Source organism: Rhinolophus hipposideros (genome assembly GCF_964194185.1).
Source record: "Rhinolophus hipposideros genome assembly, chromosome: 11".
NCBI classification, from domain to species: Eukaryota; Metazoa; Chordata; class Mammalia; order Chiroptera; family Rhinolophidae; genus Rhinolophus; species Rhinolophus hipposideros.
Genome location: NC_138057.1, coordinates 21,507,463 through 21,522,596, shown reverse-complemented (window position 1 = coordinate 21,522,596; position 15,134 = coordinate 21,507,463). Strand labels below are relative to the sequence as shown.

Genomic DNA, 15,134 nt, shown 5'->3' with positions numbered 1-15,134 from the left:
TAATAGTGGATCCAGAAATCCATTTTAAGTCCTAAAAACCCAACAGGATTATTTTCATTGGACCATATGTTAAATTAGCATACTAATTTGTTGCTATTTTTTTTATATTTACCTAATCGAATTGTATGCGTCCTGATTTAACCCCTTTTAGTTGAGTTTCCTTATTTTAAAAGGATGTACGTACACTATGGGGGTCAGGAACGATTCTGCCGGAATGTTCCACCCTGAAATGGAGCTGAAATCAATTAAAGCCCAACAAACTCAGGAAGTGTTTTGTTTTGCTTTTTACCTACTTATTCTTTTTCTTTATTTTCTTAAAGAGTTTCAGATAGAAGAACCTCCTTCAGGAAGGGAACCTTAACATAAGTACCTTAGCATATTTCACTTTAGCACGTCTGAATTAAGTGTGATAGGAAGAATGCATGCAAATATTTGTTCACTAAATTTCCCTCTGTGCCACTATTTCTGAGTTGCCCAGTAAGACTTGGTTTGCCCTTTTTCTCAGCGACCTGTGAATTGCCTAGTTCCACTTTTAAGTTCCAGACTCCCAAACCCCCGCCACACACACACCTTTCTCCTTTGTCCAAAATGACCTATATACCTCACTTTGCTTCACTGTTTTGGAATTTTCATGCTCATGTGAATTCCTCATGAGCTTGTATTAAAATTTGATTTCCTCTTGTTAATCTCTGTCTGTTAATTTAATTAGCACAGCCAGAAAGACTTAGAAGGTAGGAGGAAAATAGTTTTTTACACCCCCACAACATATATGAAACTCATTCCAAATGGTTTTAAAAGATAACAACAACATGAAAAAAATATTTGTTTGTAGTAGAAATGGAACATAAGTAGCTTATTTTCAAATAATATATTACCATTACACACTGTTATTGGATGAATTGTGTCCCGCCCCCAAATACTTATGTCCAAGTCCTAATTCCTAGTATCTCAGAATATGACTGAATTTGGAGAAGGGGGAGTCTTTAAAGCATTGATTAGGTTAAAAGGAGGTTTTTGTTTGTTTGTTTGTTTGGTTTTTTAGGGTTAAAGCTGCATTGTTTGTGGTACTTTTGTCATGGCAGCCATAGAAAAGTACGTAATACGCACGCTTCACAAAGTCAAGTGTTTTATTTGTTTTGAAAGGAGCTGTCTTTTTGGTAAAATTTTTGAAGTTTTAGTACTAGAGGAAAAGTATGGACATGAGCTGATTTGCAGCACACACACCAAATGCCTTTAACAGTTCCCCAGATTTTCATTCTCAAATATATGTTGAAAGTTTCCTTTCTGTTTTTGGAGTTTTAATATTGGTTTAACAACAATTTTTGAGAGTATATCTAGAATAACACTTTAATATGTGCTACGGAGTTTCCATTTTAAAGTCTTTGGAAGCAGTGTCTGTGTTTTGTGATTTGTCCTCCATTTTAAACTTAAATGCAAAATGCAAGTTCTTATGATTAAACATAGATCCATATTAAGCAGATAGCACACTTTAAATGGAACAGACATTTTTCCCACTGGTATATAAAATTTTCATGAGTTGTACCCAGACTTAAATGGATTTTAGTCAAAAGAAAAAGATGATGCTAATCTCCAGAACTGCAATCTCAAATTTAAGATGTTTATTTGTTACATTTGTAGCATGTTGTATTTTAAACAAAAGTATAAAGACTTAATGATTAATTAACAATATTTATCATAAATAATTATATTTCAGCTCAAGTAATTTCATTAAATAGCTGTTATGATATATAATAATAGAGATATGATGATAAACTGTTTAGAATTTACCATCTGTCAGGAATTGTGTTGTGTGATCATATTTAATACTTATAACTGGCAAGACAGGTGTTACTATTCCCATTTCACAGATGGGAAATCTAAAGATAAAACTGGTTAAACATTTACTAGGTAGAGCAACCATAGGTGGAAGTGAGATCCAGACCAGACTCAAAATTAAATTTCCCCTAGACCACACTGCTTCTTACTAATATTTTTACACCACCACTGTCAAAATCAGTTTTTTAAAGATATAATAACTTATTTGCACAAAATACATTTTTAAATATAAAGGCTATTCTACTCATTCTTCATGGAATCTAACATGCTGAAATATTTTAAAACATATCTATGAACAGTATACTGTTGAGGGCAGTGACTAAAGACCACTGAGAAAAAACTGAAAGAATTGTAAAAAGTGATATTTCTTATTTGTTTGTAGTGTTTTTTACTATCTGGAGAATAAAATTTAGAGAAAGAATGATTTGGAAGAAATAAAAAAGTTTCAGCCAGAGTTCATATATTCTTGAACACTGTATTCTTTTTTGTTACATTGTCCAGCTCTCTGATAATGTATTTCCATTGAGAAAGAACAATAGAATTTTTTTCCTCAGAAAAGTACAAATGTCTATAACAGCCTGGTACAGACTTTTTTTTATATACCTCTACTTTTTTTTTTTTAATTAATTTTATTGGGGTGACAATTGTTAGTAAATTTACATAGATTTCAGGTGTACAATTCTGTATTACATCGTCTATAAATCCCATTGCGTGTTCACCACCCAGAGTCAGTTCTCCTTCCATCACCATATATTTGATCCCCTTTACCCTCATCACCCACCCCCCACCCCCTTACCCTCTGGTAACCACTAAATTATTGTCTGTATCTATGAGTTTTTGTTTCTCATTTGTTTCTCTTGTTCTTTTTGGTTTATATACCACATATCAGTGAAATCATAGGGTTCTCTGCTTTTTCTGTCTGACTTATTTCACTTAGCATTATTCTCTCGAGATCCATCCATGTTGTCACAAATGCTCCTATATCATCTTTCCTTAATGCCGAATAGTATTCCATTGTGTATATGTACCACAACTTCTTTATCCATTCATCTATCGAAGGACATTTTGGTTGTTTCCATGTCTTGGCCACCGTAAACAAAGCTGCAATGAACATTGGAGTACACGTGTCTCTATAGAGAAATGCTTTTATATTTTTGGGGTAGATACCCAGGAGAGCGATTGCTGGGTCATATGTATACCTCTACTTTTTTATATACCTTTTTTATATACCTCTACTCCATGTCAACAGTAACTTGTATATTTCTGGAATATTATTTTAAATCAATGGTTATCAATACTTGAAAAACGTTTTCCCCTTTGAAGAATTTTATTTTAAAAGTAAATTGAGTCCACATAGTTTCTCAGTCATTTAGGTTTCTTGCTTAACTGTGGTTCTTCCTTAACTCCAGTTCTTTGTTAATTTTCGGGTAACTCTTCTTCCCCACCTGGCTTTTGGAATAGTGGGAGTGACCCTATATCCTGAATTTGAAGCCCAGTTCAAAACAGTGTTTACTTCTCTGCATTACTAAAGTTTTGAGAGCCTCCAGAGTTTTCCCTCTCTGGGAAAATAATTATTGGCTGTACTTACCTCACATGTTTTTGAGATGATCAGAAGAGGTTATGTTTATAAAATTATTTTATAAATGGTAAAATGTACTTTGCAAACAGTAGTGATTATTTATTTTTCAAGATTTAAATTAAAATCAGTTCTTCCTTGAAATTTTTGTACTTATGGCTTAGAATTAATGGCTCTCTCTTTTTTGCCGTGACTTGTCGCACTTAGATCTGGGGGCTAAAAAGGGCCATATACTAAAGCTAACAAGCTCAGGGGAAGCCAGCACGGTGGGCCGTACAGACTCACAAAGTAACTGCACAGGATGGTCTGCACATAAAGATGCCCAAATAAAAGCAGGTCATGGCTGGTAATCAAGTCCTTGGCCTGTAGCTTCCTTGACAAAGGTCAATCTTTACCTTAAGTGAGCCTGTCTATTGTCTTTGTGCATCTAACATACCTTTGGAATGCCAGCGTAATTTCCATTTCCAAACCCCTCAGGCATAACCAAGTCACCAGAGCAACAGGAGACCACAGAACCCCTCACTGTTATCTTGTTCCCACATACCATCCCTATGTGCTGTAAAAGTTAATGATGAACTATCCTGTACCCAATGTAAAAGAAGTATTTGTCTTTCGGGTTTATTTTTTCTCTAATCCCAGAGATTTTTTTTCCGCTTTTGGCTTCCTCTCACTTTCCTAATGTACATCTAGTGGATTTCATGTAATTCTCCTTACATCTCTTCCTTTGATTCTAATGGATAAAATAAGCTGTAAAACTTCCATTCTTCAGAGTGTCTTCTTAGTCCGTTGAGATTTTGCTTTCTGACTGTTGTTGTCCGTTTGGTTCAAATAAACTCATAAAATCAGGTTTGGACTTTTTTTATGGCAACAGAGCCTATCCTTTATTAGATTTATTTATGCAAGTGTCTTTCTTTCCAAATATTTTTTGAAAATTTTTAAGGTCAGGAATATTGTATGTTATCATTTCTCAGTCTCATAACATGAACATTGCTTAAAAAATTAATTCATATGCAACCTTGAAATAATTATAATTTATAGTTGCTAAGACTGTTTTTGGTAAAATGTTCCTTCATCATATAAAGTAAGGACCTCATGATTACTAAAATTACATTTTTCTAAGTTAGAAATAAGCAGCATCCATAAATTATTTTGAATTTGGGTCATCAGTTTTCCATATGATTTTTAAATATTGAAGAAAAATGTTATTTTATTAATAAAGTTTCTCTATGTACCTATTTTTAAACTTTTTATATAAATTGTTTTTCTCTGAAAAATTTTTTCACAATGGGTAAATTACATATGTAGCCAAAGCACTTATGAGCTCAGAAAAACTGCAGTTTATTAACATACTCATTTCTATTTCACTATGTGTAGAATTTTAAATTCTTTTACAATCTGTCCTTTATTCTACAGATGTATTACTACGTTTTATATTTTGTTTATCTATACTATCTTAGAATTATTTAGAAATGAAATACTTTAGATTATTATGTCCTTGTGTTTAATGTAATTTCATTTTCATAAGTTAGAAATGATAATAAAGTACAATGGATTATGGTTTGGAACTTTTAAAAGAATAAATAAAATTCTTCTGTTTAGGTCATTGAATTGGAAAATCGGCTAAAATCTTTTGAGAAAAGGTCGAGACAATTAAAAGAAGGAAATAAAAAATTAACGAAAGAAAATGTTTTTCTGAAATCCCTCTTAAAACAGCAGCAAGAAGATGCAGAGACCAGAGAAAAACAGCTAGAACAGCTACAAAAAGAGAGTAAAGATGTAGAAAAAGACAAAGCTGATCTTGAAGTAAAAATCAGTGAGCTGAAGAAAGAAGTCACTTCCCTAAGGAGCCAAGTAGCAGAAGCTAATGGGTTGAGAAATGAAAATGAAGAGCTGAGAAATGCAATGGAGAAATTGAAGCATTCAGCAAACAAGGCTAACTCTGAGATGGCCCCTACGAAAGTGAGATCTGGACAACATGGTTGTAAGACAACCACTACCAAGGTTAAATTTAATGCCGCCAAGAAAAAGTGCCCTGTGGGTCGTTACCACACTATTCTCAATCACTCCATCAAGGTCATGAGCAATCTGTTTGAGAACCTCAGCAAGGACAAGGACGGCTGGGAGGATGTGAGTGAAAGCAGGTAAGGCTCTCATTAACTTAGCTCTGTGGTGGCGACACTGTGCATATGTAAAGCCCCAGCAAATGGAGATTGAATTTCAACTACTGTCGATTTGGTATTCAGAAAAAATACTGTCAGATCCTTTGAAATATCTTGGGAGGTCTTGTTCTGAGCTTATTGACTGAAATTTGCATGCAAAATTAGCCACAACTGCATGAGTATTTGAATAGGTGCCAGGAAACCCAAAAGAAGGCAATGCTTGATTTCTTCCAGTGATGCTATTTTCATGCAGTCATGAGGCTTGAAATTGACAGTTTGGCAGGTTGATTTAATTTGCTGGCCCTTTGCATATTCACCACTGACAGCTAAGGATTCCCAGGCAAGCCTACTAAGTCTGTTTAGTTATCTTGTGACACGCCAACCTGGGAGGAGAAACATTTTTCCCTCTTAATTTAGTTAGATAAATTTTGAATGACCCATTTCAGCTTGTTACCAGATGTCTACAAGCTGTTTAACATCCTTTAAATTAAGAACCATCTTCACTAATTATTTCATGTATGTGTTATGCAAAGTCATTGTACTAACTTTAATTGAATGATGGTTAAAATTTAGTTCCTTCAAGTTAAAGCTCTACAGATTCCTAGTCTTAAGTTACATAACCCCTAGTGAATAGCAACAGGAGAATGCTAAAAATCTATAATATTTCCCTTACCCCCGGCTCATGAAGCACATCAGTAACCACAAAGGCAAATGGATAATAGAGCACCTCTTTTTATAAAAAGATAAAAAGGAAGTTTAATGTTGCCAGAATTGCTAACACACAAATTGCACAATTTTCCATAATTTTGCCTTGTTTTATAATGGCATATATTTCCTTTATTTTTCATAATTTTTGTTTTACGTCTCCAACAGTGGCCTGTTTTAGATTTAGGATTGGGGATGCACAAAAAGTATAACTTACTCCCACCTTCAAAGTTCTTTTATCTGGTCTAATAATCAAATTAATAGAGACAGATGAACAAGAGAAAGTGTCCCATATTTATTATTACGGATGTACATGCTGGGCGTATTTTAAGATATGAGAACCAAAATTCATTAGGCAGTTAATGTTTATATGCCTCTCTGGACAAAGAAGAAGTGGGACAGGAGTCTGGGATTGGGAAGGAAGTAGGAAATTCACAGGTAAGAGAAAGAGAAAACATGGTAAACAAATCTTGCTGGGCCTTCCAGAAACAGTGGGTCAGAGGGAAACAGGCTTTGCTAGGTTTCTTCCTGTCCATCACATATGTGTTAATTCATATAAGGTGCTTATGCTACGGTTCCCTTCCAGAAACAGGTTTTTCTATCTGAATTCCTTTAGGCAGAAAAGGGTAGAGTCAAAGGTTCTTTCTGAATCTTTCCTTTCTTAATAACCAGTTTAAAAATCAACATCCCAAAAGACACATTTTGGGGTGGTAAAACTTTGGTTCCCCTCAAGATGTCTTTGGATAGTTTTCTAAATCACATAGAAGTGAAACTTATTTTAAAAAGTGGTTCTCAAGCTTGTTTGCATATTATAATCACTTGTGGTGTCTTATAAACATTCCAAAGCTCAGGCCATACCCCAGAACAATGGAATCTTAACGTCTGGAGTGGGATCCAAGCTTCAGTATTTTTTGAAGCTCTCTAGCTGATTCCAATATGCAGACAAGCCATTTGGGAACCACTGTTTTAAATGTTTACTTGGTCAAACCCTTTGTCATCAGGCAGGTAAAAACTCGAAAACAAATTTATGACGATAAGGAAGAAGCACCAGATCTTCATTCCCATTCTTTGTTACTTCTCTGGTTTTCTTTCCAGTTCTCAAAAACAATCAGAGATAAAATGCTAGATAGCTTAAAACCCACTAAGCATTTATCTGTATTTTCAAGGAAATTCTAGCTTCAGCTACTAATTATATCTCAGCCAATTGGTACTACCACACTCTTCATAATACAGTGATGCAGTTTACTCACGTATGAGTATGTATGCATGAATAAACACATGAAAGTGAACTAATACACTCAGTTCTAATTTCATCATATTAATGCATGTGCAGAAGGTCACATATTTTGGGAGATGGATCACATACTATTTCTTCAACACAGGGTTGTCATTAAAATTATTTAGCAGTGAAACTCAGTTTTTAACTGTGAGGATTAAATGTTATATTTCTTGCCTGACAGAATAGTCTCAGGAATCACTCAGGTGCAAAGAATTCTCAAACAATTACAAATCCCACAGTGGAGCTTCAGGACTTCAAAACATTCTATTTCTTTTACCTTTTCATAGTCTAAAATATAAGAAATTTACTTGGATTCTGAGAAAAATAGAGCTTTGTTTTTTTCTATATAAATATACTATATTATATAATTAATATTTGATTATTAAAATGTATTTATTTATAATTTAATAGTATTACAAGAGCATTCTATCAAATAACAAAGATAATACAATTTAGTAACGAGTTTGAAGTCCTTTATTCACGGGACAGCAATCCATGGGGTAGGGATGTACAGAATCTAGCAAGCAGTGAAGCATGCTTCCCGAGGGAATTTGGACAAGAGAAAATTTTGTAAAGCATTAAAGAGGCAATGCAGAAGTAGGACATGATTGGCCTAATAAGTCTAGCAGGTCCTATTTTCTAGGGTAAAGTAAGGTAGATAAAGCTGAGTTAGAGGGTTGTGATTGGGTTAGGTTAGGTTTCCTTGACAGTGAGATGTGGGACAGGAAAACTAATTTTCCTTCTACCTTTCTAAGTTCTTCTGGCTGGGTTAATTAACATGAGACAGATTAATAAAAGAAAATGGCCAAATTATTGTGTATGTACACACAGGGGGGTTCTATATGAATATGGGGGTTGTGGTTTGGGACTTCAGAGGGGAGAAAGAAAATTCACATGGAGCTAGGAAAGCAAATCGTTGGTAAATAAGTGTTTGCTGGGCCATCTTTAACAGTGGGACACAGAGAGGACCCTGATCAAAGGGCCTTGCTAGGTTCCTCCCTGTGAATCACGTATCACACACCAATTTATATTAACTGTAATTGTCTATGATGATATTCCCTTTCCTGGAGGAAGTCCTGTATCTAAATTCTTTCAGGCAGTAAGGAGGAAGGTCAAAAATTTTTCCGAATCTTTTTTTTTTCCTTGAAAATCATCAGCTAAATCCCAAAAGGGTTGGCAAACTCTGCTTCCCCTGAGAGACTTTTCCTATAAGCGTAGCTGATTTAGGCTTAGATTTTTCTGACATGGGCTGGGCCTTTGGGGTGGTCCACATTTTGTGGGTCCCTCTCTATAAATTACCTTTATCAATGCCCATTGAGTGATGAGTGATAATGAAGAGTTGTTATTAATATCTTGAAGAAGAAAAACAGAATTTCAGCAAAGCATGTTTATCTAATTTGTGGATAACATGACATTGAAAGCGATGAAAACTATTTTACAGATCTCAATAGACTGGGACAATAGTTATACAAAAGACTGCAGGTTCTTTACTTGGCTATAAAATGCCAATTGTTCAACTATATAATGGGAAAAATATGAGACTTTGCGGTAGTGTACATAAAAATATTTTATGAGGCTTTGTTAAATCCTGTATGAGTCTATAGTACAATATACATGCCAGAAAAACTTACCTAATTTTAGTCTCCATCTACCAGTTCTACTAAGTATGTCTCATAGTACACTTGGAATATGAAATTGAATTCTGGGCACAATAATGCTCCATCAAAATAAGCTGAAGCACATTCAGAGTGACCAGGGTGTTGAAATATCTCAAAAGCATACATATTAAGCATATTTGAACAAGCTAGGGAAGTTTTTCTTAGAGATGTCTCAGGTATCATATAACTATATTTAAACAGTTAAAAGGTCATGCATGAGGAAAAAGGATTGGTCTTATCTGTATTTTCTCCTCAACCTCCGCACTTCCAATCTTCCTTTCTTGGTTTATGTTTTATCTTTAACACACACTACTAACACACTACATATTTTACTTATTCTTTGTATTTGTTACCTATCCCCCCACCCCTCTAGGATGAAAGCCACATGAGGGCCGGGATTATTATCAGCTATATATATATTCACTTACTGCTTTATTCCTGGTGCCCAGAAAGTGCCTGGCACACAGTTGGTGCTTAACAAGTATTTTATTAAATGATGACTGGTCATTAGCAATGGAACTGGGATCAGTGGTTGAAAGCCTCAGAGATTCAAATGCTGTCCCAGACTAAGGGGAAACTTTCTTTTAGGAATGTTAAAGCTTTCTGTCCTGGCTCAGAAAGTAATGAATAATCCAATTCTGGGAGTGTTAAAACTTGTGCTTCCTTCCTGAGTTAACACTTAGTAGAAATACTGTAGAAGTGATGCTAGTAGGCAGTTGATACTAAATAATCTAATTTCTCGAGATTTTATAATTTTGTAAAATATATTTAGACTAATTTTCTCTCTTAAAAGCAAGAACCAAATTAAACTAATAGCTGTATATGCAATATTTGCTATCATATTATTTGGTCTTGAACTTAAAAGAGGTATATTTACTACTTTTCCTCTTGGGTTTTATGTACCCCCTCACACACACCTTTTTCCAAATGCAGTGATTCTGAAACACAGACCTCTCAAAATTTGGGAACAATTATTGTAGAAACATCTCAGAAAATAAGTCCTCCAGAAGATGGAAGAGACCAGAAAGAGAGTGATCAAACAGAAGACAGCCAAATGCAAGGAAGAGAAATGGTGCAGATGTCAAGAAATACAGATGGCAAGACCCCAAAGGTAAATGACACAGTTTTGCTTAATTAAAAGCTATGTTTTCAATTTTATCTTATGCTTCATAGCTTAAATCAAATTTTGTTGCCTGTGATTTAATTTATATGCTTAAAAATTAACTTTTCTTTGATGTATGCAGTGAAAATACACACTTTTTAAATAGTTTTAAAGTCCAATTTGTTACAATCTTTTTATAGATAAAATGGAAATAGATAGTATTCTCCTAAATATAAGTCTTAAAGAATTTATATCTGAAAAATAAAGGTGACAGTAAGCAAGCTTATTATTGTTTTCAGGTATATGAAATATACCAAGTGTAGAAACTTCTGTTTTTTATTAGCTGTTGTGATGATAAAGTTATTTAGTTTGACTAAATCTACAAATAGCTGATATTCACCTAATTTCTCAATGTATCTTAAACCTTAAAAAATTAATGTTCCTAAACAATGTATTCAATAATTATTACTATCAATATATCATGTCACCAAAATGTTTACCTATTCAGCATAAATTGGTGAAAAACAGAGAAATGATCATTTTATTTTGTTCTAAAAAATCATCTTTTGATTAACCTATAGGGTTCTTTTAAAATCAAATCCAGAAGTGTTTATTATTTGAGATCTGGCAAGAACTTTGGAAAAAAAAAATTCAAAGATGACAGAAGTCTATTTTAATTACCACTAGAATAAATTTCAGATGATTGTACTCTAAGTACCTGCTGATTCATTGATTGATAAATAGATTTTATAGAAATCTATTTTTCCACATATTTTTGGCTGGGAATTTTGTTTAGTTGCAGTCATTTATGTGCAGTATAATGAGTTTATAAATAAAAGTGACTCATAACTCCATTCATATAATAAGAAGATATAATATAAATTACTTTGAATAGATCTATGCATTGTTCGCAGTCAGAAAATAAACGTTGAGCAAATTGTAGCAATTGTGTTTTGAAACTATTAGGACTTCAGAACTCACTAACCCCAAAGGTAACAATTATTTGAACTTTAACTTAATCATTCATCTCCTTTTCTTTATAATTTCATCTCTCTTAAAATAATGGTTAATTTTTTCCTGTTTTTCAAATTTTATAGATTCTATACAGTATATCTTTTTTGTGTGTCTGGCTTCTTTTGTTCAATGTTATGTGGAGTTCATTCACTTTCATTGTTGCACATAGTGTTTCATTGTCTGAAATATACCTCAATTTATTTATCCATTGCTACTGCTGAATTTTGGGTTGCTTCCATTTGGATTTCTTGCAAATAATGTTGCAATGAATGTTCTTGTACATGTCTTCTATTGCATACGTGTGGGCATTTTTGTAATGAAATACTAGGGGTAGAATTACTGCTCCACTGATTATGTTTTTCTAAGATTTTAGTTAATAATGCTGTTTTCCAAGTGTTGTACCAATTTGCTGCACCTACCAGTAGACTGAAAATTTTTACTGTTCCTCACTGATATTTAATGTATTAGTATATCTCATCTCAGCCGCTTTTGTATGTCTTTTGAGGTATATCATGTGGATTTAATTTATGGTTTTTTGATTACTAATAAGGTGTTGCATATTTTCTCATGATAGTGCCCATTTGGAATTCTTTAGTAAATTTTCTCTTCAAGTCTCTGCCCATTTTATAATTGAGTTGTCTGTATTTTTCTTATTCATCTATAGGAGTTTTCATATATAACCTTTTATTGGTTTCATCTTTGCCTTTGGTTGTTTATATACATTGTAGATATCTTGCCCAACTCCATACTGTGCCTTTTCAAGGCTCTTAATGGAGTTTTTTTGAGGAGCAGAACATCTTAATTCTAATGCAGTCACAGTAGAAAGATCAAACAATCCAATTAGAAAATGGGCAAACAACATGAACAAACATTTCACCAAAAAGGATGAATGGATGGCAAATAAGCATATATAAAGACGTCCAACACCATTAACCAGTAGATAAATGCAGATTCAGACTCTGATGAGATACACATCTATTAGAACAGCTAAAATAAAAATTAGTGACAATACGAAATGCTGGCAAGGATATAGTGAATCTGGATCTCTCATACATTTCTGGTGGGAAACAGCAGTTTCTTAAAAAAACCTAATCACGCACCTACTATACAACCCAGCTGTCTCATTCTTGGACACTTATCCCACAAAAATGAAAATTTTTTTGTATCCAGAAAACCTGTACATGAATGATCATAATATCTTTATTTGTAATAGCTGAAAACTGGCAAGAACCAAAATTTTCTTCATTAGCTGAATGGTTAAATAAACTGTGATATATCCATACCATGGAATACTACTCAGCACTAAAAACGGTACAAATGTTAATACACACAATATTCTAGCTTTGTGACCTCAAATTAGTCATCCTGAATTGGGGCCTACGCTTTCTTTCATGTCTTTTGGTCTTCTGTGTTGGGGATTATCAGTTGTCCTATATTTTGTTGGCCACTTTGTTGTCAGTTGTCTCTCTTATTTCCTACTTTTGCTTCATTTTTGACCTCAGAATTTCCCTTAATATTTTGCCATGTTACAAAGACATTTTGTGCTCATTTTAAAGTGTGAGAATTTTTGTGAATTTCTAGTCAGTAATAATACTGGAAATATAAGTCCAGTTCTTTTTTAATTTAGGTCCAGTTAATTTAGTGACTAATATTTATAATTTGGTAGTTCTGATTTGGATCTTTTTACAATACTCAGTAATAACACTTAAATATTAATTGAATCATAAAGCAATAAAACTTCTAAAATGTATATCTTATATACTGGTTCTGAAGACAAATTTAAATGAGATATTCCGAAAATATTTTGAGAAATGAAACATAGTTTAAAGGAAAGTAACCACTTCAAAGGAAAACCTTTACTTAGATAGGGTTTTCTGGTATTTGTGTTAATAAATCAGTTTTATTACTTCTGGGCCATGCTTTTATATAATCTATATACCGGTCAACATAAAATATATGGCTCATTGTCAAAGTATCATTGGGTCAAATTTACTTCTTATTCCCCAATTTTACTATAATTATTTATTTGTCCCTGAATTGGGATCTTTGAAAAACAATTATCTTTTTTAAAGAGTTTGTTTTCTAGATTGATATTGTTCCTGTTTCTCAGCCAATAAATTCTTAAACAAGGCCACATATTTTATGGTTAGGATTTACAATATTTTGAAACATATTCCTATTTAAAATTTTGCTTTGGGAAAGGCTTTTTAAATTTGTAAAACATTTTAGAAGAAAAGTCAACATAGCTTTATTATATTTAGCCTTAGTGTAATGGATGTCATGAGGAAAACATACAGTTTCAAGGAAACTTACTGTATTCTCATCAACCTTATTTTAACTTGATTTGTGAGAAGAGATTTATCCATCTACATACAACAGAAAACAATATTTGAGAAAAGGAGCTAGATTTCCAAAGAATCAGTTATTATTATAATATTTTATTTTTGTTGCTTTTACTATATTTACTCCCACGTTTTTAAATAGTCCCTAAGTTAAATTTCTACTACTTTGGAGATGATTTTGTATTTGTATCTTTTTCCCTCTAGGTTAACTTCAGTGCAAACATTATTTGTGGGTTCTTGGTATCAATTATAGAATTTTGTCTAGATTTTTTTAACTGCTTCATAAATATATTTTAAGTAAAATAATAATATTTATTATGTTGATTCATTTGAAGTTCTTATTGAGTAATGATCTAATTTTTATGAAACCTCAAATTTAGGATTATTTTCATTGCAAGAAAGCCAAAAAAACAGTTTTTCAAAAGAGGAAAGGTGATATTCAAAAGAGTTCACATACAACAGTCCCTACTAGAGGTAAGAATGCATATGAAATTAAAAATGTCTTTGTAATTTAATGTGATTTTTAAATATTATGAACATTATTTTTATATAACAGTTATGTTTTCTCAGTTAATAGAGAAAAGTGGAAAAATATAACTGCCCAGAAATCAAGTAGCAGTATTATTTTTTTACGAGAACGGATTATATCATTGCAACAACAAAACAGTGTGCTTCAGAATGCCAAAAAAACAGCAGAATTGTCTGTTAAAGAATATAAAGAAGTCAATGAAAAGCTCCTTCATCAGCAACAAGTATCTGAGCAACGATTTCAGACAAACAGACAGACAATAAAGGTAAAGGGAACTTTAAAAATAAATTATACTAGACTATATTATAAATATAAATATTTGGTTTTACATGTGTTGTTTGGATCATATTTGTGTTAGACATGTCTATGAGTTTTAAAAAAACTCCCAGGAGCTGCTAACTAATATAATTAGTTTAATACCTTGCATTTCTTTAAAAAGGTTGTATTAAGAAACAACCTATATCAGGGAGAGAACACCAAATCAAAAAGACAAAAATTTTACTAGTATTCCTTTTCCATGTAGTTTTCTTTTCATCTTAACATTTTTATATCATATTTATTTCAGTATATCTTAGATTTTAAAAGCAGACGCCATAAGTGCATTTAGTTTGCCCATTTGTCCATGTCTAAAACTTTGAATTTATCATTGTGAATCACATTATTAACTGGTAATTACCTCAGTTTCTATTTGCAAATATTAATTTAAAATGTGAAGATTTTCATATAAATATTTATATTAATGTGTTCTTACAACTTTTTTATGCTCCTTTTATTCATGTGAATTGAGTTTTCTGTTATAATTATTAGACATATTATACCTTACTGCTGCTTATCATAATTTAAACTTAAAGCAAATGAAAGCGAAAAGATTGTTCCTTATGTATCCATTCTTTTTTTTCATGTTTTACTCCTCTTTATTATTACCAGTTGCCAT

The 15,134-nt window shown here is 32.6% G+C and overlaps 1 protein-coding gene across 1 annotated transcript in view; it reads left to right on the top strand.

Moving 5' to 3' along the window:
• Positions 1-15,134, top strand: part of CNTLN (centlein) — a 253,310-nt gene that overhangs the window by 169,834 nt on the left and 68,342 nt on the right. Inside the window, exons 15-18 of the mRNA XM_081065244.1 lie at positions 5,012-5,553; positions 10,147-10,324; positions 14,052-14,145; positions 14,242-14,465. Coding sequence (XP_080921370.1) covers positions 5,012-5,553; positions 10,147-10,324; positions 14,052-14,145; positions 14,242-14,465 — 1,038 coding nt within the window. The remainder of the gene's footprint in view (positions 1-5,011; positions 5,554-10,146; positions 10,325-14,051; positions 14,146-14,241; positions 14,466-15,134) is intronic.